Source organism: Danio rerio, chromosome 12, assembly GCF_049306965.1.
Source record: "Danio rerio strain Tuebingen ecotype United States chromosome 12, GRCz12tu, whole genome shotgun sequence".
NCBI lineage: Eukaryota > Metazoa > Chordata > Actinopteri > Cypriniformes > Danionidae > Danio > Danio rerio.
In genome coordinates, this window is record NC_133187.1 from 5937501 (window position 1) to 5964296 (window position 26796).

The 26796-nt window shown below is 37.5% G+C and overlaps 2 protein-coding genes across 51 annotated transcripts in view; one reads left to right on the forward strand and one right to left on the reverse strand.

Annotated features, from left to right (window-relative positions):
- plce1 (phospholipase C, epsilon 1) overlaps nt 1–5079 on the forward strand; it is a 159939-nt gene extending 154860 nt beyond the window's left edge. For 34 of the 50 annotated variants that reach the window (XM_021480151.2, XM_021480147.3, XM_068224640.1 and 31 more), the window contains one exon: nt 3493–5079. Coding sequence is in view for 19 of the 50 variants with exons in the window: in XM_021480147.3 (XP_021335822.1) it covers nt 3493–3632 (140 nt within the window). In the remaining 31 variants the exon portion in view is untranslated. The remainder of the gene's footprint in view (nt 1–3492) is intronic. The other 16 variants (XR_012387656.1, XR_012387659.1, XR_012387671.1 and 13 more) reach the window with 3 other exon arrangements.
- noc3l (NOC3-like DNA replication regulator) lies at nt 5069–23715 on the reverse strand. Its single transcript, NM_001002863.1, has 21 exons — nt 23597–23715; nt 21561–21771; nt 21354–21480; nt 20180–20337; nt 20019–20078; nt 17511–17641; nt 17266–17427; nt 15546–15639; nt 15299–15474; nt 13208–13336; nt 12410–12541; nt 10784–10864; nt 9722–9822; nt 9555–9627; nt 7793–7856; nt 7589–7660; nt 6988–7169; nt 6788–6916; nt 5529–5626; nt 5325–5409; nt 5069–5251 (listed from the first exon to the last, which is right to left on the reverse strand). The coding sequence occupies exons 1-21, from the start codon at nt 23603–23605 to the stop codon at nt 5123–5125; spliced, it is 2403 nt and encodes an 800-aa protein (NP_001002863.1). The 5' UTR covers nt 23606–23715; the 3' UTR covers nt 5069–5122.
- Nucleotides 23716–26796: the final 3081 nt, after the last annotated feature.

Genomic DNA, 26796 nt, shown 5'->3' on the forward strand with positions numbered 1-26796 from the left:
CTTTTCATGTTTCTCAGGAGTGGACGTCGTCATAGTTGGTAAAGGCAGAGCGCAGTGAATAGCAGAGTACAACTTATCATTATTTTACAATCCTATTTGCTGAAATAATAAAAGAAAAATTGTAAAAGAGAAAACAATAGTGTGAGACTGATGACGGCAGCCAGAGGAGAGAATAAGATCAAATATACTGTCCTCACATAGACACTGCAGTACAAACTCCTGTTTAATTAGTTTTTTGTAATTTGATATAAATATGATATAATACATAAATTTAAGAGTTTAAATATAAAAAAAACTCTCAAGGATTTAAGATGCTGAAGATGTTAAACGCTTCATAATTGTTTTGTGAAAAGGCTCCATTATCAAGCTCCAGGGTGTACCTTCTCATTTGACAGTGTTCTGCTGTTGATTTCACAGTTAACACGGCACACTCTCAGAAATAAAGCTATGAGAGCTGTCACTGGTGTGGTATCTTTTCAAACTTACACATTTGTATCTAAAAGGTCCATATGAATACCTCAAGGGTATATATTAGCACTTAAAAAGTACAAAAGTGTTCCTCTTAATTTTTAGGTATGTATATATACTACCAATATGAAGCCTTTAACGCCCCATTCACACAGGGCGTCAGCGTCAACGCTTCACATTCACTTTGAATGGGTGACGCCAGGCGTTGCCGAACTGCTTTGTGGATCCGTCATCGCTGCTTCAGAGGCGTTGCTTGCTGCTGAAGTTGGGAGTAGCTCAACTTTTCAAGCGCCGACGGAAGCGTCAGCCAATCAGATTGCTGTGTGCAAATACACCAGCTAGACAGTGGCCTATTGCTGACTGAATTTCATTGGCTGACACTTCTATGACAATTGTTTCAGCCCCAACTTCAGACACGGCTTCAGTCAAGCGTTGACGCTGAAGCCCCGTGTGAATGGTACAAATGTGTACCTTTTGAAATGGTGCCACCCCAGTGACCGCTCACATAGCTTTATTTCTGAGAGTGCAGCATGTCTTCAGGAGTGCTGAAGACACAGTCCTGTACAGTTTGAGGACTGGAGGCATGACATTTCTGCATCCTCATATTTATTAATGCCAAGTCAATTGTGTGTGTACATGGACTAACGTTGATGATTGTATGGGGACCTCACATGGTTTGAAGTTTTTTTTTTTTTTTCATAAAAATATCCAAACACCCACCAGAACGGTGTAATATATGTTGCTGATGATGTACTTACATTATGCTGAATGTTTGGAAGAATGTTCAAGTGCAGAGAAATGAGCAGTGCTTACTAGTGAGACTAACTCTGTTCATGCTAATACCGTCACACACTCGTTTCTGCTTTAATATGTTTTATTAGCATCCCTAGCTTAGCATAAATCATTAAATCAGAGTAGACCGTTAGCATCTTGCTCAATGTCAAAAAGAGTTTTGATCATGTTACTAAAGCTTGACGACTCTGTAGAGAATAATGAAACCAAACAGTAGACGGCGTTAGTGTGAATTGCAGTGAATCTTCAAATGAAGTGGACAAAGTTGTCCTAAAACTATTGAAAGACATTCATTCTTGTCTTGGGCCCATTTTGAAAAGCTGTTTTGATCCACTTTAAATGTTGACTACAGTAGGGAAGAAAAGAACTGTTGCTGTTCTCTAGGTTGATCTGGCTTGGAACTATATTCTGATCCTGGCGTAATAATAATCAAGGAACTTTGCTGGCGTAGTATGGCTGCAGCAGACACACTGAGTATGTTTACATGGACATCAACAATCTGATTTTATATGATTAAGACAATACTCTGATTAAGAGTCGACCATATAAACAGCAATTTTTAAAGACCTTAATCTGACTAAAGTAATAATCCAACTAAACAGAAATCAATTTAGGACATGTGGATTATGCTGATTTTAGATGTATTATTGAAGAGCAACTCAGACATGTAAACCCCGCGATCAAACTATTACAGTCGTGTAGGATTTTCACTGCATTTTGTCACAGGATAGTCTATACACACACAGCTGTTAAACACTATTCTCTGCACCAACCTAGCCAGTGGAGGACTATAGACAGGAGGACTATGTTTTTCCCCCATATGATGTTCAGTATCAAGTTCCATTAAAACAACACTCTTCCAGCAGTTCTTACGCAAATCCAATATCTCGTTTGTCACGGGGGCATGAAGAAATATTCCTGGATAAAAGTGAAAGTGCCAAACTGCAGTTAAAGTCCACAAATCAAAAATTAAACAGCAGAAATTACATGAAACTCCAGAGAATCATTTTGTTGTCTTACTCAGATTAAGATGAATCATTCCATTACTGATCTCCAGAGATGGGTAGTAAGGAATTAAATTTACTTTGTTACATTTACTTGAGTAAAATTATTGGGTAACGTGTACTTTGAGTACATTTAAAAAAAGTCTACTCTTACTCTTACTCAAGTAAATGATTAGAGAAAAATCAGTACTCATTTCACTACATTTGGCATCGTTCCTCCGCTACTGTCAAATGATAATCATATGATTCATTTAAATTGTTTGCAAATATCTCGAGGTGCCGCATTGGAGAGGTTGTGTCGTGAGACGTATTTATAGAAACGAGTCTCCCGCTTTCGGTTTGAGCGTGCACGCCAATCTTTGAATGATGACTCGAGGAAGACGTGCGAGTTTATGCTGCCGTTACGCCATGCCTTTCTGCCGCTCTGAGAAGGACGGTCACGCTGTCTGTGCAGTGAGTTTATTGGACCAGGTAACTCGTGGCCTCAAGTTCAGTCTGTTTTCACTCCAAGATGTCAATAAGAGCAGTTTGATAATGCTGTTCATGCTGTACATCGAACTGACATTACAACATATACATGAATTCCAGCTCCTACCTGAAAAAAACACAGTCGTAAGACAAACATATATACAAATAGCTTAAGGGGGGAAATAATATTGACCTTAACATGGTTTTATAAACTGCGTTTATTTCAGCTGATATAAAACATACTGTTTCCAGAGGAGAAAAGATGTTATATGCAGGGAGAACATGCAAACTCCACACAGAAACGCTAACTGAGCCGAGGTTCGAACCAGCGACCTTTTTGCTGTGAGGTGACAGCACTACCTACTGCTTCGCCCATATATACATATATATATATATGTGTTAACTAGTAACTATTTACTTGAGTAATTTTTTCATCAGATACTTTTTTACTCTTACTTGGGTAACTTTTATGATTGTTACTTTTACGTGAGTAAAAATTATAGTATAGATTTGGGATTTTGGATACTCTACCCGCCGATGTCCACGTAAACGTAGTCATTGATATTACACAGCACCTGAAAATAGTCCAAGCTAGATAACTGATCTGTGTCTTCTGGCCTGTAGGTGAATGTGAATTTGACAGAATGAGGCAGGTATGAGGTCAAGATGAATCAAGAGTATTGTGTGTTCTCAGATCATTCAGCACCAGAATCATGTATTTAGCAGGAGACTGAATGTCCTCTTGTGTTTTCCTCTGCAGGGTCTCTGTCTCTGGGGCTGAAGGCCTGGATGGCTGAGGGCCGCTTGGGCTCTCCGAGACGCTCCCAGTGTGGTGACGGTGTCTCGGCCTTGTCCGGGTGGTCTCTCCCGCTGCTGTGGAACTGGAAGCTGCATAAATGAGGCAGGCAGAGCAGCAGTGGTCTGAGCTCCAGATGAAGACGCTTCACTTCTGTTCTGCTGGTGTTAACAGTACTGTAAGTGATCCATCATTGAATGCATTCAGATGCATCTCAGATTCTTCTGTGGTTTTGCACATCGGTGTTATTTTGAAATCAACACATTTTTACTTTATTTACATCCCCTTTTTTTTTTGGATGAAATTGCCCCTGGCACATTTGTCTCTTTTTTTTTATTGATTTGATTTGTGCACAGGATGTTTGAGCAGACTTATTTCTGCACGGTTTAGCAGCTGATTGCATTAGCTGGCTTTATTGCACACTCACTGCATTGAAATCAGCACCAGCTCAGCATGCTGAGTGATCCTGGTCAAACGGGCATCAGTATTGCAGTATTACTCTAAATCAGCATTTGAAGAAGCGCCGCTGTAGTGTGGCAGTGTACATGTTACTGTATTGAACAGTTTTCACTAGCGCTTTCATCATTCATGTTACACTCTGCACTTTTTTAATTCCTCTTCTTGGCTGAAGTGCTTTTATTTATTAGACTTTTTTTCTGTGAAGTGTTTCCTGTCTTCTTTAGACTTCTTCAGTTGCAGGACTTGTTTTGGGGAATATTTTGAAGTCAGTGAAATTTGGAAGTTTATATCCTATATGACCTTTGAATGCCAGTTTGGTTTAGTCAGTTGTTTTTCTATGTTAGGGGTGTCCAAACTCGGTCCTGGAGGGCCGGTGTCCTGCATATTTTAGTTCCAACCCCAATTAAACACACCTAAACAAGCTGTACTAGTGTGTTGACGGTAGTTGGAGCTAAACTATGCAGGACACCGGCCCTAAAAACCGAGTCTGGACACCCCTGATCTATGTTTGTGAGATTTCTCCATTTGCTGTGCAGCAGTTGAATGGTCTGCTTTACTTTACTTTGTTGAAAATGTCTCTTTTAAACTTTAAGTGGTCCATTTTCTTTCTTGATGTGAAATCTTTAATAATTTATTGACTCTTATAGCCCCGGTTGGCTGTACTTTTCCAGAGTGTGTACATATGATAATGAAATCTTGCATTAATTTATTTTTAAGGGCATGAATGTTCATCCTGTATAATGTTTGTATTTTTGTAATTTGGTTTTAAGAGGAGCTCTGAATATTTAGTGCTTTTAAGGCGCTGGTAGGCACCATTGAAGTATACTTTGTGTGTGGTACACTACAGCCTCGTGTATTTTAATGTACAGTGCTGTTATTTTCAGTTCATGTAGAATCTCTGTTCTTAACTTTTTACTAATGTAACCCCTTATAGGAATGTACTGTTGATATTGTGATGTCAATACTCGGGTCGTTTGTTTACTTGAAATCACCCCTTTTTCATTAATAAATAGTGTTGAAGAAACATTTTCAGTCATTTTACATGAGTGCACATGCTAAATGATGCCAATAAAAGAACAAGTAGAAATCAAAGCGGATATCATTTATTATTTTACACCATACTGTAATCATCTGTTCATGGTTCCTGCTGTGTGTGTGGTGATGTGAAGTCTAGACTCATCTGTTCAGGTTCCTCCTGAAGAGCGGCATCAATCTGACGACTCAGCTCACTATGTAAGAATGCATGACCGATGGTGAAATACTCCTGCAATATAAAATAAACACTATTAAAAATGCACACAATAGATAAGAGGAAGCTTTGATAGTTCGGTGAAGACCTTTTTCTTGGAAGGTGGTCCTGCAACAGGTGGGTTAAAGCTCATGTCTTTCACACTGTAGTCTTCAAAGAGCTGTAACGGAGACCTGCAGACACACAACAAACCTTTAGCTTCATCTTAAACCAGCAGCACTTAAACCACTGGAAATGTGTGTGTGTGTGTGTGTGTGTGTGTGTGTGTGTGTGTGTGTGTGTGTGTGTTTACCTTCTGCTGAGCTCCACACCCAGAGCACCAGATCCTTCACTAGGAGCTCCCTTCATCAGATGAGCTGCAAACTTCCTCACCACGGGATGATAATGGCTCTGAAACACACACAGACGAACACACACATACAAAAACACACACACTTGAATGAGCAATGCTGAGTAGGTTTTATTTTCCAGAGTCACCAGCTCTCAGTGCTTGTGGAGGAGTTCACATTAAGGCTGAACAATGTATAATTTGAGCAGTGATATGTCTGTATCTGCAATAGTCACAGCACAAGATTATATTCATTAGAATTAAAATATTTTATATGCATTTTATTATTTATACAATATTGAGCATGTTATTTTAAACCTGATTGTTTCATTTCTGTACTGGAATAGTGTTAGACTCTCCAGAAAAGCATAAAGCTGTGAAAAAGACTTGATCATCCCGTCAATCTAAGTTAGTGAAATCTGCTGAAATTGTATTCATATCACTTAATATACTGCAGCAAAACAAAATATCACAATGTCAGATTTCTCCAATATCATACAGCTGTTTTAAAAGAAGTTATGCGTGGGGTCTGTACAATGAAGATAGATTAGCCAGTTATGTTTCTTTCAACAGTTCACACTAAGCTGATAATCAATAAAGCGTACTTGGCATGTTGTCCTGGGAGAGAGCCCTGAGCTCATAATATCCTCGAGCCCAGGGCTCCCTCCCATTAGAAGGGCGAGAGGGGAATTCGAGCTCAGGTAAGTCTCGAGTTCACAAGGAGCCAGCCGTGTTGATCATGAGCACGTGATCCTCTCGAAGGTAGTTTATGAATAAACCACACTTATAGAGCAGCTGAACTGAGCTTCCGTCATGGTGCCTAAAACCCAGAATTGGTGCAAACTAGTGTAACTGACTAGACACCTAATGATGTCTATGCAAACGAAAAGCTAATATTTTGAAAATGCAAAAGACGCTGTTTTAGTCTGGAGATGCTGGTGTTGTGGTTCAGACTGTTAAAAACAGAGGTTTAGCTATCAACAATCCTCTTCTGGACCTTCTCTATTGGTCCCTGATTCATCAAGCCCTCCTCATGTGACCATTACACCACCAGTAGAGTACAAGTATGGATGCTGGTAAAATATCTGCATGCCCAGTGGGTGTGAATAGTCACGTATCATGCGTGTTATGCTGTATAATGTGGATGGAGATTGCTTTTCAGTTTAAAAAGTTGTGTGTGTGTGTGTGTGTGTGTGTGTGTGTGTGTGTTTGCTATGCTGTACCTTGAGTAAGTGCAGCTCCCAGAGTGCTGTGTTCTGCGGGTTGCAGTATTCAGGCACGTCCAGCTCTGGCAGATACACACCACTGCCCTGCGTCTCATTATCCAGAAGGATGTCACACTTGGGGAAGGTCTACACAAAACACAAGCACAGATTAACATGAGTATCATCATCATCTTCATCAGAGCAATGTCTCATCTCACCTGCATCAGCATCCTGTTAGCAGCCAGAATGCCCACACACGAGTCTGGCAGCAGATGTAGAGCCACAGTGTTCAGCCTCTTGAGGAAGGCCTGCGCTCTCTGCAGCGTCACCTGCTTCCTGCGCTTGGACAGCATCACGTCCAGACACTGCAGGACGATCACAGTGTCCTCATTCACTCCTCCTGCACAACAGACACAACAGCAAATCAGTGCAATATCACAGGAAAAACAGATCCAGCTGATGTGTTCATGAGTGTGCTTTAAACATGCACACGCGTACACACAAAAGAAAAATAAAATCAAGTCATGGCAAATAATCTCAAAGCTAAGAAGTTTCAATCTGGCAACCCTTTTTGTTTCTATCACAGAATAAGTACACGGCAGTTGTCTATTAGAGATAAGTTGTTGTTTTTTCTACCCTCATAGCAGAGATGAAATGTGTGGATGGAAACAGAACTTGGGTCATTTTATCTTATATAATAATCTAATAATGTGTCCTGCATGAAAAAAGCAACATGATAATTGTGCATGTAATTGGTGATGAGCAGACGGGGTGTTCAGATGACAGGATGTTGAGGCTGATATGGATTGGAGTCTGTACCTGCGTGTAGCGTCAGCAGCGTTCTGTACAAGTGGCTGTAGAATTTCAGGGGGTCAATGTTGAGGACGTCACCTGCAATATTGAGGAATCACAGATATGCGTGTGAGCTCTGTGAGGTGAGGTGAGGTGTGTGTGTGTGTGTGTGTGTGTGTGTGTGTGTGTGTGTGTGTGTGTGTGTGAGCAGAGCTGTGGAGACACACTGACCTTGTCCTGAAAGGATGTGGAAGGACGTGAGAATGCAGTGGAGACTCTCGCGATACGTCAGATCCTGAGAGAAGAACAACAGTTGAGCCTCACACAATCGGCACAATAACAGAATACAGGCTGGCCTTTAACAATAATCAATATATCAACATCACACAACACATGGAGATGACCACACTCATTTTTCATGACAATATATATCGCCCATACATAAACACTAATTCTAGCAACATTTAGCTGATTGCTCTATCTCTATTGGAGGTGTCAAAAAAACACTATAGTATAGATCAATAACCATAGCATATTTTTATGTGGGTGTCTGACAACTGAAGAGAGAATTCTGAGTCCCGAAACACCAAAACACATGTTTTGAGCTGTTGACAGTGGTATATGTGTCCCACACTGCTAAAAACACTATTAGGACACATTTATCTCACTAAAAAAGTGAAAATTGGTTGTTTTTGCGTTATTTCAAGCAAATTTATACTTAAGGTTTGAAACGAAATTATGAAGCTCGTCACGACCATGAGATTTTAGCATGTATTCCAGCGTGTAGATTGGACGTCTGTACCTAGGTGTCCCATATTACGTCTCTGAGTGTGTTGCATTGATTCATGAGTAAGACTTGGTTCAAACTAATCAGTGCACTCTATAGTGTATGAGCTGCAACTTCATTAATATGCATGCTAGCTGTCTTCGACTGTACCTGAAACGGTGTTCAGACGGCAGAGAGACGACACACGTCGTGTTGCCAAAAGTTGTGGGAAAAGAATAAGAATTGTTTGGAGATACGGGTCGTCAGTGTTGCTTTCATAATGTGAAGGTTTTGTTTTCTTTTTCTCTCTATGAGAGCGCTGATGGACTCAGGTGTGGATCAGTGCACGTGACGCGCGGCAGAAATACGTTTGTTTGGAACATTTTTTACTCGAGAGCTTTTCGCATCCATGGTGAAATCCAGATTTGCTGCTCGTCTCCTTTAAATAAAGACGCAGCTCCAGTTGGTGTTGATTGTCCTGTCTCTACAGATTCGGTAAGTGTGTGCGATCAGCGCCCTTTCTTTGTTCATTCAGATGGCAAAGTTATAGTTGGTATGGTCAGCAGTACTCTTACAGTGTTTAAAGACAGACCTTAGTCAAATGATTTCTAAGTTACTTAGTTTACAGTACGTTAATATCACCACAATATTGAAAGATCCGCTGTAAATGCTGCTCTCTGTGTGTAAACACGTGAACACTGCAAGCAAGCTATTGCCGACCGTCGTGTTTAATTTTTGCCACATTTTGTGACAGGATTGTCTACACACACACACAGCTTTTTGACCTGCCGCGTGCATCTGAGTTACCGAGAAATACAGAGGTTTTTTTTCTCTTATACGACGTGCGGTATCAGAATTTCACCATCATTAAACACACTGTCTTTCTCCCCTGCGTGTGTGTTTGTTTTTCCTCTGTCCTCAGTGCGTGCCCAAATGGCAACTCCCATTTTTATTCAAACCCTGCCCATTTTCCCTCCCCCAACACTCCCACCCAAACAGAGCTAGACACACCCACTTTCCTGACTTTTTCTAAACTATAGGTGTGAAAACAGCCTGCTGAAATGGGGGGTTTCTTGGCCCTTTAGTACGAGTTGACTTGTAATGTGTTCTGGAAGTTTTAGTGCACTTTGGATGTTCGTGTAAGATTAATAGAAGTGTGTTTACAAAAAACAACATGACTATTGTGTCCTTTAACAGAAAGCAGGAGCTCAGTGTTGAAATGCTTACCCCTGATGTGATGAGGTTGTACAACACGGCTAACAAATCATCAAAGAACTCCAGGTTTATCAGATGAGCAAACCTTCAGGAAACAGTTTCAACAACATTACTCACATGAACCCATGTTGACAATGCAATAAGACTAATAAAGTTGTTATACATGGGGCGTTTCTTACTTTGCAAGACCTTCTAAAACGGAGGACAGTAAGACGGACTTCTGAGCTTTCTTCAGTATCCTGAAGTAGATTAAGAACACGACGTTCAGCGTCTCTGTGTGCTGCAAACAAAGATGGATGATTAACACTGTGAATATTAACTACATGAAATCCTACTATAACATGTTCATGCATTATAGGGGCTGTATGTCATATTGGCCACTAGAGGATGCATATTCCCAACAAACAAACGCATAGTTTGATGGTGCTATGGCCGAGTGTGAAATCATGGGAGTTGTGTTCTTCAATACATCCTATGTAAAGCTTTCCTTCAGCTTATGATCACATGGAGAAGCAGCAGTGCTGTTTTAATAGACTAAATCCATTCTAGGCTTCTGTTAGAATGCTGCCCTGTGCAGTTGAATAAATCACACAACATATTAAAGCATCTTTCAAACCTTCCAGGATTTATTTACTGCAAAATCAAGCAAACTGCAGAGTTTTCCTTTTAATTGTCTAAGATTTCCAGCATACTTTGGATAGTCGGGACACTATGCACCATCTGCATAGTTTTACATTCAGAAACATTATAGTAGTTGTGAATTCAATGTGCTCAAGTAGGTTAATACATGCTTCTCATCCAGCATGTGATCTCCATCATGAGACAATACTTTAATAATCATATTTCATATATCATTATCATAGACATTATAATAATAAAAGAAATGCTGCAATATTTTTCGCAAACTTCTCAAAAACTCGCCTGAAGAGAAATCCTGGACTGATCTTTGTTGTGTCCTTGTTAAAAATCAAACCGGAAATGGAGGGTGTGTGTTAAACACACAGCACACACTTCATATTACTTTAAACTGCTTATTTCTCTGAATATAATCCTTATTCCAAACATTTGGGATAATACAAGCACAGTCAGCAGAATATGCCATAATTAAAATAACAAAAACAAATGACAGAAAAAAATGTATTTCATGATGAAGCCTATTAGGATGCAGGTAGATCGAGCTTTTCATTTAGATTATGAATGCGAAAACAGTTCAACTCTCAATCTAATCTTGCATCACTCACCAGTTTAATTTTCTTCTCCTTGCTCTCTGTAGCTTCAGCTTCCAGCAGTTCCTTCTGCAGCTTCTCCTCTGCTTTCTTCCACTGTTCACAAGAAGATGCATTCAAATACCAAAACCAAACGAATAAGGTTGAAATCAAGCTAAAGCTCAAGCTAAGGCCACAATTATAGTGAAAAAACTGCTGTCCAACAATGTCCACTCTTCCAAATAAAAGAATAGTTCAACCAAAAGTGAAAATACGGTCATTTATTCTTCCTTCACTTGATCTAAACCAGTTTGAAGTTACTGCTGAACACAGAAACAGCCATTAACTTTAACAGTATTTTTGTTCCCACTGTCCGCTTGTTAAGTGTGCTGTCATTTGAAGCAGCTTCCATGTCCAAGTGCTCTATCAAACTGTATGGGGAGACCCATCAAATGGTAATTTTATAAAGCAATGTAATACTTTCAAAAAACACAATCATAATGTATATATCCATATCTAATATACGATGGCCAGATAGTGATACATTTTTTTATAAATTGTTAAAAATGTGGTATTTGTGATGCAGCAAGTCCAGAGACGGTTGTGTACACTATGACTTTATAAACAATTCACTTTAATATGTGATAGGACTTAAAAGTGGCCATAAAACAATATTTTCTCAATTCAAATGAGTAGCGGCCTGGACCCAATAACAGTATTTCATTCATCTGCGATACATAGCGACTTAACAAGCGGATAGATGTCAATGGCAGCTTTTTTCCAACATTCCTCAGAATATATAGTTTTGTGTTTAACATAAGAAAGAAATTCTTAAATGTTTAGAAGCACTTGAGCAGGGGCGTCAAACTCAATTCCTGGAGGGCCGAAGCCCTGCACAGTTTAGTTCCAACCCTGCTCCAACACACTTACCTGTAGGTTTCAAACAAGCCTGAAGGACTCAATTAGTTTGATCAGGTGCGTTTAATTAGGGTTGGAACTAAACTGTGCAGAGCTGCGGCCCTTTTGGATCTGAGTTTGACACCTGTGCACTTAAGTATATGAAGCAGGTATAGATCAGGGATCACCAAACTTGTTACTGGAGGGCCGGTGTCCTGCAGATTTTAGCTCCAACCCTAATCAAACACACCTGAACAAGCTAACCAAGCTCTTACTAGGTATACTCGAAACATCCAGGCAGGTGTGTTGAGGCAAGTTGGAGCTAAACCCTGCAGGGCACCAGACCTCCAGGAACGAGATTGGTGACCCCTGGTATAGAGCATATATTATATGAAGTGTAAAAAGTATATATTAGATATAAAGTAGTCTATGAAGTAAATAAGAATTTACATCATATCAAGAATTTACAAAAATCCTATTTTATTTGCTCAATGGGCATTTTATAATAATATTTAATAAAAATATAAAGGATTCAGTATTAACTCTAAATTAATGATTAAATCACGGTGATGATGTGTTAAACGTTAAGCAATATATGTTCTGAAATACAGACATACGCAGAGTCCTTTTCAAGAGTAAATAAACAAGTGTAGAGCACACAATTAGCAGAAGGCTTGTGTGTGTGGGGAGATCAGCAATACAGTCTTATACCATATACACAACTTCAAATCATGACATTTGTGTGACACTGGCTTGATTTCAGACCTTCCGCTGCATCCTGGATAAATTTTTCCTCTTCTCCTTGAATGACATGAACTTTTTTTTGGGTGCAGTATCTTCAGTGTCTTTCTTCATGTCCACTTCTTTTATTCTCAGACACAGAAGACAGTTCAGCACCTGGATATTCGCAAAACATCACATTACTGCAAAACGGAAGCTCACACAGCAATGAACAACACACTCATTCAATTGTTGTTTCAACACAGCTGAACATTTAAGATTTGACTTGAGCTTGGGTGGCAATATTGATTAAAGAAAGTCTGACTAGAAGGTCTGGAGTAGTTAAAAGATTTTAGTTGCCATATAAGAAATCAAACAACTATTGAATGAATAGTTCACCCAAAAATGAAAATTAGTTTCTTTCTTCTGTTGAAATCAAAAGAGGATATACTGAAGATGTTGGGGAATAAAAGACAATTGATAAGCATAATAGAAACTAAAACACTATGGAAGTCAACGGCCTTTCATTCTTCAGAATATCTTGCTTCATGTTCGCCGGAGGGAAGAAAATCAGAAGATCATGAGGTTTTGAACCACTTGGAGAAAGTACATGAGGAAATTTTCATTATTGAGTGAACTGCCCCTTTAATATTTACAATGTTAGAACAAATGTTCTGATCATAATGCTGATGGACAATGAAACGGTGTTAATTTTCTTGCCCGAAATACTTGTATAGAAATACTTATGGCAAATGCATTTAGTCTTTTCGTCATTGGCACGAAGTATGATGTGTTGGGCGCTTATTGGAGACAACATGAAGAGCACAGTATGAGTGAACATACCACTGGTTTGATCCTATAGTTCCTGCTCTTGACCATTCCTGAGATCACCTTGACCATGGCTAACGAGGCCTGGCCCACTTTATCCTGTTTCAGCAGCTTCTTTACAGCTTCACAACACATCTCAGACACCTGAACAGACACAAACAACACCAGCACAAATGGTACTTCCACAGGTATTCCTTAAAACGAATTGTTTCAAGCACAATTGAAGACAAAATGATTAGCCCTCCTGTCCAATCCTTCAAATATTTCCCAAGTGCTGTTTAACAGAGCAAGAAAATTTTTACAGTATTTCCTATTATATTTTTTTGTTTTGGAGAAGGTCTCATTTCGTTTACAGTCCTTCCAGGATTTTGAGATTGCTGAATTTATCACAAAAACAAGCAAACTACACAAAATTTTGCAGATCTCACATTTTTTTATGAAATGCCACAGATTTTCTGCAAAACTGGGTCTAGATGCTTTCTATGACATCATTACTGAATGTATTTACCCAGAATACCAGAACAAATTTCACCAGAAGAAGACAGCATTTTACACACACACAGGCACGCACGCACACTGACACGCACACGGACGTGCACATTTACCAACAAATAGTACTCTGAAAGACGCAGAAAAAAATTTGAGGTGAGTGAAATTACTTGAATAAAGACTTTTTTTTTGCAGGCTCTCACCACGTAACACCGGCATGGTGTCAGGCCTCTTTCACAGCGCATGTGCTAGCAGAGCAGAATGCAGCGTGTATGTGTGTGTGTGCACGCAGCGCATGAGCAGATTCGTGTAAAAGAAACTTGTGGGCACTTTAAATTTACTTTATTATTTTTTATCTAATTTTCTTCTGCTTATCTTTTTCTTTTTTTTTTTCTTTTTTTAGCTTTTTTTCAGTTGTTTTATTATTAATATGTTAATGAGTTTAATTGTTATTTGGTTACATATGTTGAAATTAAGTGCTATTTTATGTTACAGAACCCAATGTCTTAAAAAAAAAAAAAAATTTTATTCATTTTAAAATCTGTCATTTTTGGCCACATAAATCAAAATAAAGTCCTGCAAAATCCTGGAGGAACTGTTTTAGCTTTTAAAGCAGTCTTTACATTTTTTACAATAATTTTTTAAATATTGTTTTTTATTATTTTTATATTAGTTTTTATAATATTAGCCAACTTAAGATTTTAAACTGGCTACAGAACAGACCAGTTGTCCAATTACTTGAATTATCAACCCTACTTGACTAGTTAATCTAACCAAGACTTTAAATTGCGCTTTACAGAGTTCCCACTCTAAGCCACATATCAAATTCCCTCACTTTCCACTGACTAATCAGCTGAATTTCCATGATCTATAATAAAGAGCGACAGGCAGCTGGACTGTTCAGCAGTTCCTCCAGAATAATCCGATTCTGTCAATGCTAAATTAAACAAAAATATTGGTGCAAAGTTTATAGGAGCTTGCACTTTTTTTACTGACACAGATTTCCTGCAATTTTTGGTCAGCCAGGACAGCTAAAATGGCTGCAACACCATCTGCATTGTTTTTGCTTATAGAAAGTGCTTAACTGGTGTGTGATACCTCATGTTGTTACAAGAGAAACCTATGATTCTTGAGGTCAAATTTTTTTTTAATTAACTGAGATATGTAATTGTGTATATTTTACGCAAAATCTAAGAAGAACAGACAAAAAAAAAAGACAAAAAAAACAACAACACCATACAGTATTTAACAGTCAGTATTTTTCATGACCGCATTTCAATTTCCAAGTGGGAAAAAAAATCAATAAATTAAAATTTTAGTAAAAAAAAAATAGTCTAGCGATAACAACAAGCAAATATGTGAACAGCTTGATAGGAAACATGGGGGGAAAAAATCAGAGATACATTTTTATTAATGAAAAACCAGTCATTACAATCTAAACAAATATAAAATTCCTGGACCTTCAATATCTGGAATAGACCTTTTAAATATACAATTAAATATACTATTCCAGAAAATGACATGTGGAGTATCTTGCTAAATAATTTTTTATCATCATGGCAGGAGGGCTAATATTGTAGTCTTGATCTGTGTATGGCTGACAGTTAGCAGACTGACCTTCTTGTCGGAGTCATTCATCAAAGGCACCAGCATGACTATAATGTTGTTGTGGAAGTTGAAGTGTGGCAGAGCAACCAGCAGCTCACAGATGCAGCGCACGGCCACTTCAGCAAGACCCTTGTAGGACTGCAGAGACACGGCCTGACTTCTCTTCTCCTTCTTCTGCTTCCAGTCTGAAACGACAGCAGATCAGTCAGACAAACAAACAATGGATGAACAGGTAGAGCAGAGAACAGAGATCTACCTTTGACTGTCTGTTCCAGCTCCTCCAGGTAAAACTTATACTGGCTGACCAGACCCTCCTCAAACTCTCTGAGCTGCAGCGTCTCTTTCTTCACCTGAAGCAGAAAGGCAGATGCATGAAGCAATTTATTTCACACACATTATAGTCTTTTTTTTTTTTCCTGGAGTCCACCTGTCTAAAGAGCGGCCCCAATTAAGTCCTAATGAACATATTTTGAATTCTCAATGAACATTTTTACAGAATATAAGTCACATAATTCATAAACGCAGTTTCAATAGACTTTTAAATTAGTTTAGATTTGTTTTGGGGCTGCACGAGATATGGTTTCAGCAACGATATCACAATGTGCACATTTGCAATAGTCACATGGCAGGATCTGCATTTTTGAGTCTGTAACAATGTTGGAAATAATAATGTTGAAAACTGTAACAGAGGCGACACGATGGCTTAGTGGTTAGCACTGTGGCCTCACAGCAAGAAAGTCGCTGGTTCAAATCCTGGCTGGTTAAGTTGGCATTTCTGTGTGGAGTTTGCATGTTCTCCACGTGTTTCTGTGGGTTTCCTCCGAGTGCTCTGTTTTCCCGCACAGTCCAAACACATGTGCTATAGTTGAATTGGGTGAACTAAATTGGCCGCAGAACTAAATTGGCCCCATAATATCAGCCAAACGTTCTGCAGGTAGCACCCAAAAGCAGTGGAAGATGCTAACCATAGCACAATACTGAACATCGACCTCTGGATATGCTAAAGCAGGGGTGTCCAAAATCGGTCCGGTGTCCTGCAGATTTTAGCTCCAACTTGCCTCAACACACCTGCAAGGATGTTTCTAGAAAGCCTAGTAAGAGCTTGGTTAGCTAGCCCAGGTGTGTCTGATTGGGGTTGGAACTAAACTTTGCAGGACACCGGCCCTCCAGGACCGAGTTTGGACATGCCTGTGCTAAAGGAAGGCAGCTCTCGTTACGGGGCTCTAACGCGCCATTCGGAATAAATTAAATCTATCAATAATTAAAATAATTAAATCTTCTCAAACAAATGTTTGCTCCTGACAGCAGGTTTTGATCTTTGGTTTCATTCTATAATACTGGACTTATTTTCCTACGAAGGAACTGTGAAAGTGATTAAACAAGAGAGAAAAGTGTGAAAATGTTAATGGCTGTCTGAGAAAATAGTGTAGTGAGGGGTTTTACAGCTTTAAAACATATACAATAATTGCAAAAAATAAAGCTGACTTCTACTTATTTACTTATTACCAGGGCCTGACGGAATCTGCAGAAGATTTTGCTATTTCTGCGGAGAATGTTGGTAAAAATCTGCGGAATTATTTTGGGAGTATCATAACTAAACCTTAATATGTTAAGTAAAAAGTAATACCTTTTAAACTTTTATTTAATGTTTAAATTGCAAATCCAATTAGATGCACTTTATTTGGTAAACAAAGCAAGTCTCTCATATAATATCTTTACTAAAAGACAGAAAATATTACTGTAAAAACTGAATTGTGCATAAATCAGATGAACATTTTCATATTAGTCAATAATATTGCTTTAATTAATTAAAAAACTGAATAACGAGATTAACGAGACCACTGTATCTGTAAACTTTTTACATCAATGCAATTTATTGTTTCATTTCTTTCAAGCAAGCATTTTTTGTTGTCTTTTTTAAAGCACACTGGAAACATCTTTTACTCAAAATGAAAAGAATAATCAAGTCACTGCACCTTTGCGGCCTTCTCTTCTTCCGTCAGAGGTCGGATTCGATATGCCGGCACAATGTCCTTAAAGACCTCCATGAGGGAGACCATGACTAACTTTCTGACGGTGACGGCAACGCAGGGGTCTGTCTCCATCAGCATGGCCCTCAGCTCCTTCAGCTTCTTGATCTGAAACGCACAAGAAACATCAGCACACGTGTTTAACAGCAGTACAGATCACCCACACACAGAGAGATGCCAGTGTGCCTTACATTAACATGTGGATCTGCCAGTATTGCAGAGGACAGAGCGGCGATGCGCAGTTTCTTCTCCATCAGTTTCTGTGCGCGCTGCTCAAACTGCTCCTGAGGTGTTAGCAATGGAGCGCTCTCTGGTTCCTCCTCTGAACAGATTTCAACAATCAGCACAAATAAAACGAAAGTTTCTTTTCATCAAAGCTAAATGTGCATTAAATGAGTACAAAAACAAAAAGATTCATTCTACTTAACCAGTGGTTCTCAAACTGTGGTACGTGTACCATTAGTGGTACACAGGCTTCCTTCTAGTGATACTCGGAGGAATGAAATATGTCATGTACATGCTACACACATTAAAAAATTTTCAAAAATGATCTATTTAATATGCCATATAGCCTATATTTCTGTGGTAATCTGCCACGTTTTTTAAAGGGTCACGAAACACCAAAACACATTTTTTGAGCTGTTGACAGTCGTATATGTGTCCCACACTGCTAAAAACACTATTAGGACACCTATATTTCACTAAAAAGTGTAAATTGGTTGTTTTTGCGTTATTTCAAGCAAATTCGTACTTCCGGTTTGAAACGAATTTTTGAAGCTGCGTCACGGTCATGACATAATAGCGTGTATTCCAGCGTGCAGACTGGACGTCTGTGCCAGAGTGTGTCTTATTACGTCTTACAGTGTGATGCATTAATGCATGAGTAAGGCTTGGTTCAAACCAATCAGCGCGCTCTATTATGCAACTTCATTAATATTCATTACTGTCAGCGTGTAGACGGCAGAGACGCCATGTTGTGTTGGCAAAACAAGCGTGAAGTGTTGCTTTTATAGTTTGCTGCAGTTAAGTTTTGTTTTCATTTTCTCTCTGTGAGAGCGCAGCTGAAGTCACGTGTGGATTACAGTGTAAGCGACGCTCGACAACAACTTACATGTCTAAGGAGGAACATTGTTTACCTGAGAGCTGTTCTCATCTGCAAACGCTGAGATCCGGATTCGCTTGTAGTCTCCTCTAAATAAAGACGCGGCTCTAGTTGCTGTGGATTTTCCTGTCTCTACAGATTTGGTAAGTGAGCGAACAGTGCTCTTTGTTTATTCAGTTCGTATTTTATTCGTATCAAACAAACTATTGCACCGAGTGTAAACAAGTTAGCACTAACAGTTACAATTAAACTATAACCTCGTGTTGGATTTTGTGACCGGAATAACACACGCGGCTTTCTGACGCTACCTGCCGTGTGCATCTAAGTTTCCGGGAAATGCTGAGTTTTTTTTCTCTCATTCGCCGTGCGGTATCAAACATTGCATGAAAAATACACGCTTAGAGCAGTTCCTCGAATCAAATATCGCGTTTGTCGGGAGTGACATGAATGAATTCCCTGAATGAAAGAGATAAACTGCAGTTAAAGTCCACCATTTGGCAAATAATTCGACTACAGATGTCCATGTAAACACAGTCACATTGTCCGCTGTGGTTGTGTGTTTTGACTCTGAAACTCGCGCGTGCCCAAATAGACACTCCCACACCAAGCCTCTTTTCTTCCTCCGACACTCCCCCCTAAACAAAGCTGGACACGCCCACTTTTCTGACTTTTTCCAAAGTAGAGGTGTGAAAACACCCTGCTGAAACGAGGGGGTTTCATGGCCCTTTAAGTGTGCAGAGGTGTAGCTGCTGTACTGGGTCTACTACGCTATTGTATTTCAATACTGCTCATTTTTGGTGGTACTTGGAGAGACTATTTTTTTCTGAGGTGGTACTTGAGGAAAAAAGTTTGAGAACCACTGTACTAAACAATAAAAATTATGCATAAACAGTTTTTTTAAGAAGACTCTTGTGCTAAATTTTTACTAAGTAAAGCTACTAGTTTATATTGTAACCTACTTTAAAATGTATTTTTAAAAATCCAGCAGCCTTACTGAGATAATTGAGGATAATACTTGAGAAATAGCAAAGTGGACTTTTATTTCTACTAATCTAAAAAAAATTAGGGCAGAAATTGAAAGGAGGAACTTTTTACATACCACAATCATATCAAATCATAAAAACATTAGTGCTGGGCAAAGATTGATTGCATCCAAAACAAAAGTTATTTGACATAATATACATGTGTGTGTATTTTAAATATTTATTTTGTTTATGTGATGGAAACAAAACTGTAAAAAAAAATTTTGTTGCAAAGATATTTAAATGTATATATAATTTGTATTATATACATATATATTTTATATCTTAATATAAATCCATTTTCTCAAATATATGCATGCATATATACACACACACACATAATAAACACACACACACACATTGTCAAAAGAAACTTTTTTTGTGAATGCAATTAATTACTATGAATTTTTACCCAGCTCTAAAAGCTAAACTTCATTTTTAAATAAAATTAACTTACAATTTAAACTTAAAACACTTACAAATTTAGAGCATCAAAAAACTACAACACAACTTCTTAAACTGACCCTTAAAATTACCTTTATTTTTATAATATGTGTGTACAAATTTCCACAAACCTTTTTGTAAGTAAACCTCCTGGTTTGGTTCCTCTTCTTCTTCTTCTGCCTGTGGTAAAACTAAGGAACACAATGAAACAACACATTTAATGATCAAGCACCCTCTGAGGAGTCGCATGACTGCAGTGGACACACAGACGCGCACACAGACACATACGCACCAGGTTTCTCCATGCTCTGAGGGATCAGGCCACTCTTGTCTTTGATGGGCAGCAAGTGAATAAGCTCTTTCTCTTCCTCCTGCTGCATCTTTCTGGGCATCTTCTCATAATTCTCCAGCGCCTGCTCAGACTTATGCTTTTTGGCATGTACTGGAGCACTGCAATTACACAAAACGAGAAACATCAAGACATAAATGTGAACTTTATCAACAGAAGCAACAGCATTTCACCATTCTTTGGCAAAGAAATGCACGCACATTAGAGACAAAGGCCTTTACTAAAACCTGCCAAGGTAAAAGTTTGGTTTTGAAAAGTTGCGACAGAAATGCATTATTATTGTCATTTAAAATGCACTCATCAAATTATATATATATATATATATATATATATATATATATATATATAAAACATTATTTTTACTGAATTGTTCTCTGTAGTAAATACAAAAAGTTGTGCAAAATAAATATGCATTTTATTAAAATGCTTGTCAATAAATATTTAGTGAATCATAAATCCCGAAAAATGTAAGACAAATAAAAAAGGAATCTTTTTGATTAATATGATAATTGTAATATTATTTAAATATTGATAATAATTATCATAAATAAGAATAATAAATAATTATATAAAGTCATTTGATGAAAAATTTTGTCCATCAAAACAAATTTATAAAAAAAAAATATTTAAAAGTAATAATAATAATAATAATAATAATAATATAATGAATAAAATAAAAGCTGGGAAAAAATTTAATAACCTAAACCTTCTTAATAACCTAAAGCCGTGGCCACACTGCACAAGACTTCCATTCATAAATATGCATGCTAATGCATCAGACCGAAAACGCAAGCTCGAGCAACAAGTTTCGCAGTTCGCTGCATTGGAAAGTTCAAGCCTGGTGAAGTCTTACCAGCAAAATAACATCATGTGACTGTGTGAGACCAATCGAAGAACAAAACATGACCTCTCTGGACAAAAATTGTAAATATGGACCCACCACTCTTTAATCACCACTTTTTAATGTCTAGTCATCTTGTTTAATCTCGCCCTATTTCGCAGCGCCATCCAACAGAATTTTGCATGCTCAATCTGTAGTGTGACCGTGGCATAAGAGTCTGTTAAGAAAGAAATATCTAGTGATTTGCGTACTGCACGTGTTTAACTCTGAGCTTACCATGAAGAGAGGTCGCGGGTCAGAAAAGAGGCTTTCTGTGCGATGGCTCTGATGTGTTCCAGATCATCTTCATCCATCATATCTGTGGGCAGAGACTCCAGGAACTCTTCCTCCTCCTCTTCATCCTCTGTAATCCAACATCAACATTACAAAACTCCAACAGCACTGAGCTCATGCAAAACAACCCAGAAACCAATGTTGGCTCACCGGGTCTCTTCTTGTAGCGCTCCAGGGGTTTGAGGGTCTGATGGGAAACATCAGAAATGGCCTTGTGGAGTTTCCTCTGCTCTTTGCGTTGTTTTTTAGCCGAACTCTGTTGCTTAAACTGCCGATTCTTCAGTTTGTTTTCTAGCTTCAGGTTACTGGTTTTCAGTAACTTTCTGAAGCTAGGCCTCTTTTTCTTGTTTCTTTTAGAAGCCTTGAGTAAAATACAGATTAACACACAGATGAATCATGGATGCTAATGTACATGAGCAATTCCAGTGTGGCATTTGCAGTAAAATCTTAAACCATTAATTCACATAGAAAGTATTTGTTAACATTATAACAATATGTACACATTAACAACATTATGGATGTGACCAAAAAAACAAAAACAAAAAATCGGATTTGAATAGGAAGCTCTACAATATTTTGTGTGCATATACATTAGATTAGTCAGTACTGAAGCCAAATCTGGAGCTTATCTAACAAAACCTTACAAAAAACTTACGATAACGGTCCAAAAACTAGTACACACAAATTTGTTATAGAAAAATATTAAATCTAAATTTTTAAAAGAGGAAAAGTCAAGAGAAGCAAAAAAAAAAAAAAAAAAAAGGAAAAATTAAGTTGAAATTTTGTAGGTTGTAATTTAATTTTGCAATATTTAGCTTGAATTTAATTGCATTAACTTTCATTTTCTAATGAAAATGTTTGGTCACTAAAACATTATTTTAATACATATGTTTAATAAATATGTTTTGTTTAAATGCACCAAAATACATCGCCTAAATTCACTGAGAAAAGAAGAAAAAAAATAATTTTTTAAAATGGGGTGTACTCCTATTATGCTGAGCACTGTATATAACAAACTTTGTAAAAATTCAGTGAATTAAACTGCACAATCTATAAGAAATAATGCTAATCAAAAGAATGATATTCGGCTCACTATAGAACAAAAACTATTGATTTTGACAAAAAGCTTTGTTATTGATGTGGCAGATGTGAAATTGGACTTGTGTGACTTGGGTTATTGGTTTACATTGGTTTTAAAACCTTGACAGAGACATTTAGAGTATTTTTTAAGTACTGTTAAACTAAAGCCTACACAAAAAAACTTCTTTTTTTTCATGGCAAGGTTGACATTTGCATGGAATTGCTCACAACAAATATAAATAAGCCGTAACTTCTTCATATATGAATCAGGACAATGATGAAAGTGTTTTTATTCGAGCAACAGAGCAATAAAAGAATGAAACAGCTTTAATTAGTTTGTACATTAAGATGTATCCCGTTCGAATATAAAACCAACTCTAGTAAACACAGAGGTAAAGTTGGTTGTATATTCGGATATTCAGACATTCTCCTTAATAATATAGTTTCAGAAAAAGTATTCTTTGCAAATTATAAATAGGGAAATAATATTAACAGCCAATGATTATCAAAGTACAGCATTGTTTACAGTCAATTAAACAGTGTTAATTTTTTATAGTCATACTTGCATGCTAATTCTGATCGAATATTCAAAGTAAAATGGTAAACAACATAGAGACTGAATAAACGAATGTGCAAATATAAAACCAACCTCTGTTACAGTAAATGGCCCATAGATATATATATATATACATGTATATATGTATGTGTGTGTGTGTATATATATATATATATATATATATATATATATATATATATATATATTATTACACCACTTTTGTTGATTAAAATAACCATAAAAAATGTTTTTCGACATGAAATAAATGACAATACTGTGGTTTGATGCTGTATGGATTACACCAGTAACTGTTAAACAATATGACACGGAAGGTTTTACGTTATTATTTCATTACATGTGACTCGGCAACGTTTTGACTAATACAATATATTGAAATAAAGACTATTCGGTCTCGAATATTCCTCTTAAAAACACAATTTAGGATAATGAAGCAGCAGTTCACTGAGAAACATGACCAACAGCAGCTGAAGTTTTAATAAATACACACACGCGTTTTTTTTTTTTTTGTGACAATCAAAAAATGACTTACCGGGCCCATTTTGAGCGATGATTTGACTTAAGGTCGACAATAATTCAAACGTGTGATTCAGTTTAATCCTAAAACTGAAGAGTGCATGAATCCACTCTTCAAACACGCACCACATGGACAGGAAGTAAACTAATGGAGAAAACTAGATGAACCCCGCACACACCGCCTTCACGCGCCATCTTGTGGCCTGGAGAAACGAATACCTACAAAAGGTATTAATACTGAGGTAAAGTTGACTTTAGATTCACACATTCAGACTTTCTCCTTGATAATATAATATAATATAATATAATATAATATAATATAATATAATATAATATAATATAATATAATATAATATAATATAATATAATATAATATAATATAATTAATATAATATAATATAATATAATATAATATAATATAATATAATATAATATAATATAATATAATATAATATAATATTACAAAGTATCAATTACAAATTCTAAAGAGTGTAATCACATTAGCAGTCTATGACTAATAAAGTACTTAATTGTTCAAAGTCAATCAAATAGTGCTGATGCTGTTTTGTAGCTATACTTACATTTGATTTCCGACCGAATATTCAAAGTACCATGCTAAACAATTTAGGGAGTGTTGTCACTAAATGAATGTGCAAATACAAAACCAACTTTAGCTCAGTCGTATTAGTCAAATCGAGTCTAATTGTCATACAGAGGATTGAAATGTCGTGTTTCACAGGAAAACGGTGCTATAAATTAATCATTAATACAAACCCAACACTGGACATAAGAGCTATTTAAAAAAAAATAAAAAATAAACAATGCATAACTAACATATACTATAAAATACTATACACACATAAGACAGGCAAGTACTTTTACATGAGACTGAACAATGTTGTCCAGGATATTGCGCAAGAGAGTTATTAAAGGTGAATTTTGTGAGGTATTTAAGGTTTAATAGTGTGCAAGAGTTATTTAATGTTGAAGCAAGCCGTGCAAGATTGTGGTAGTAAACATCGTTTTCATTATTGAGATGTAAAATGAGTTTAGATAAAGTGTCAGGTGCATAAGAGAGAAGAGTGTTTCTACAGGTGGTTTGTCAAGCCCACTCACCTGAATGAAGCACAAGTTGGAATGCACATTGTTTCCAAGAGACACGGAGTGATTAAGAAAGTGTCTATAGTGCAAATGTGCAACCTGGTGCAAGAGTCAGAGATATGAGAGGGTGTCCTTCATACAGATGGTTTGTTAAGCCCACTCACCTGTAAGTTAACTATATTAAGTTGACTGGAGTTGAGGGCTCTAACGGCCTGTGGGAAGAAGCTTTTGATCAGTCTAACTGAGCAGGCTCTTATCGGATTACAATACACATTGACAGATTCAACCACACTTTAAAACTCTCATTAAATTAATATGTTTTATACCAATTATCTTATAGACTATATTATATTCATTACCTTTGGACTTTGTTTGTGCTTAAGATTTAAAGGGATAGTTCGCTCAAAAATGAAAATGAACATCATTGACATCCATAGAAAGAAAATCAAATACTATGGAAGTCTGGGGATGGGAACATTTTAAATATTGAGTGAACTATCCCTTTAAATGTGAAGTCTTAAACGTCTTATTAAATTCAAGTGAAGTTTATTCATAAACCGAGTCAAGCCAATGATCGTGCCACCAATCAGACTATTCCTAACCAAGTATAAATAACCAAACACCTTACCTTTAGTCATCTTCGTCTTGAAGAATCCCCCCTTCCACCCCTTCGCCTCCTCTTTTGTCTACAGGGCAGCACGGCGGCCCAGTGGCTAGCACTGCGGCCTCACAGCAAAATGCCTCCGGTTCGGGCATCAACCCAAACGATCAGCATTTTCGTGTGGAGTTCATGTTCTCCCTGTGCTTGTGTGGGTTTTCCCTGGGTCCTCCGGTTTTCTCCCACACTCCCAAAAACATGATACTTAAGTAAATTGACTAAACCAAATTAGCACCAAATTCGATTAAATTCTGCCAGCAACGCATTACCTTAGCAACCCTCACGTAGCAGGAAGGGGGGGAGGCTGTTCTCGAGATCCACCCGAGCTCAAACTCCCCTCTCGCCCTGCAACGGCTCTCATGAGCTCGGGGCTCTCTCCAGGGACAGCATGCTAAACTAGCTTATTACCAATCATCAGCTAAGTGTGAACTCTTGAAATGATGTTTATACAAGTTATCCTATATATTCTCTTTGTTCATTACGCTTAGAAATATTGTTTGTGCTTGACATTTAAAGTTCTCCCAAAAATTAAAATGTAGGGCTACTCATCACTAACATCTATAGTAGGAAAGTCAAATAAGGAAGTAAATGAGTACGTTTTCAATTTTGGGTGAACTATCCCTTTAAATGTGAAGTCTTTTAAATTAATATGTTTTATATAAATGATCATCTATTCTCTTTATTCATTACACTCAGAAGTATTGTTTGTGCTTAACATTTAAAGCCAGGGGCCAGTGTCCTGCATAGTTTTGCTCCAACCCTAATCAAACACACCTGCCTGTATAGTTTTCTAGTAGTTTTGAAAACACTGATTAGTGTGTTTAAGTAGTGTTGGAGCAAAACTAGGCAGGGACACTGGCCCTCCAGGATCAAGTTAGCCCATTCCTGATTTAAAGGTATAGTTCGGCCAAAACTGAAAATGTACTCAAAACCACTGACATCCACTATGGAATAATACTATACTATGGAAGTCATGGGTTACTGGTTTCCAACATTGTTCCAAATATCTTCTTTTGTGTTTAACAGAAGAAAGAAACAGAAATAAGTTTTGTAAACAAGTGAATGGTGAGTAAATGATGACAGAGTTTAAATTTTGGTGAGAACCATCCCTTTAAGGCTGTGTTTCTCAACCACGTTCCTGGAGGACCACGGCACTGCACAATTACCATGTCACCTTAAAAAAACACACCTGATTCAGATCATCAGCTCATTAGCAGAGACTGAAACACCTGTAATGGGGGTAACAGACAAAGGAGACATCTAAGACATGCAGTGTTGGTGGTCCTTCAGGTACATGGTTGAGAAACACTGCCTTAAGTCAAGTTTTTATTTAAAGACTAAAGTAAAATGGCACCTATAATCAATACAACCTTCTTCTATAGTGTTAAAATGTATAGAGAGAATACAACACACTTTTAATCAACGCACTGCTTAAGTAACACACAAACACTACTAAC

What these genes read in the sequence shown, in the direction of transcription:
- noc3l (NM_001002863.1), bottom strand. An exon ending in GCTGGAACAGACAGTCAAAG is followed by an intron (nt 15,475 to 15,545) that starts GTAGATCTCTGT and finishes CTGTCGTTTCAG; the next exon opens with ACTGGAAGCAGAAGAAGGAG. An exon ending in CCACATCCTTTCAGGACAAG is followed by an intron (nt 7,661 to 7,792) that starts GTCAGTGTGTCT and finishes TCAATATTGCAG; the next exon opens with GTGACGTCCTCAACATTGAC.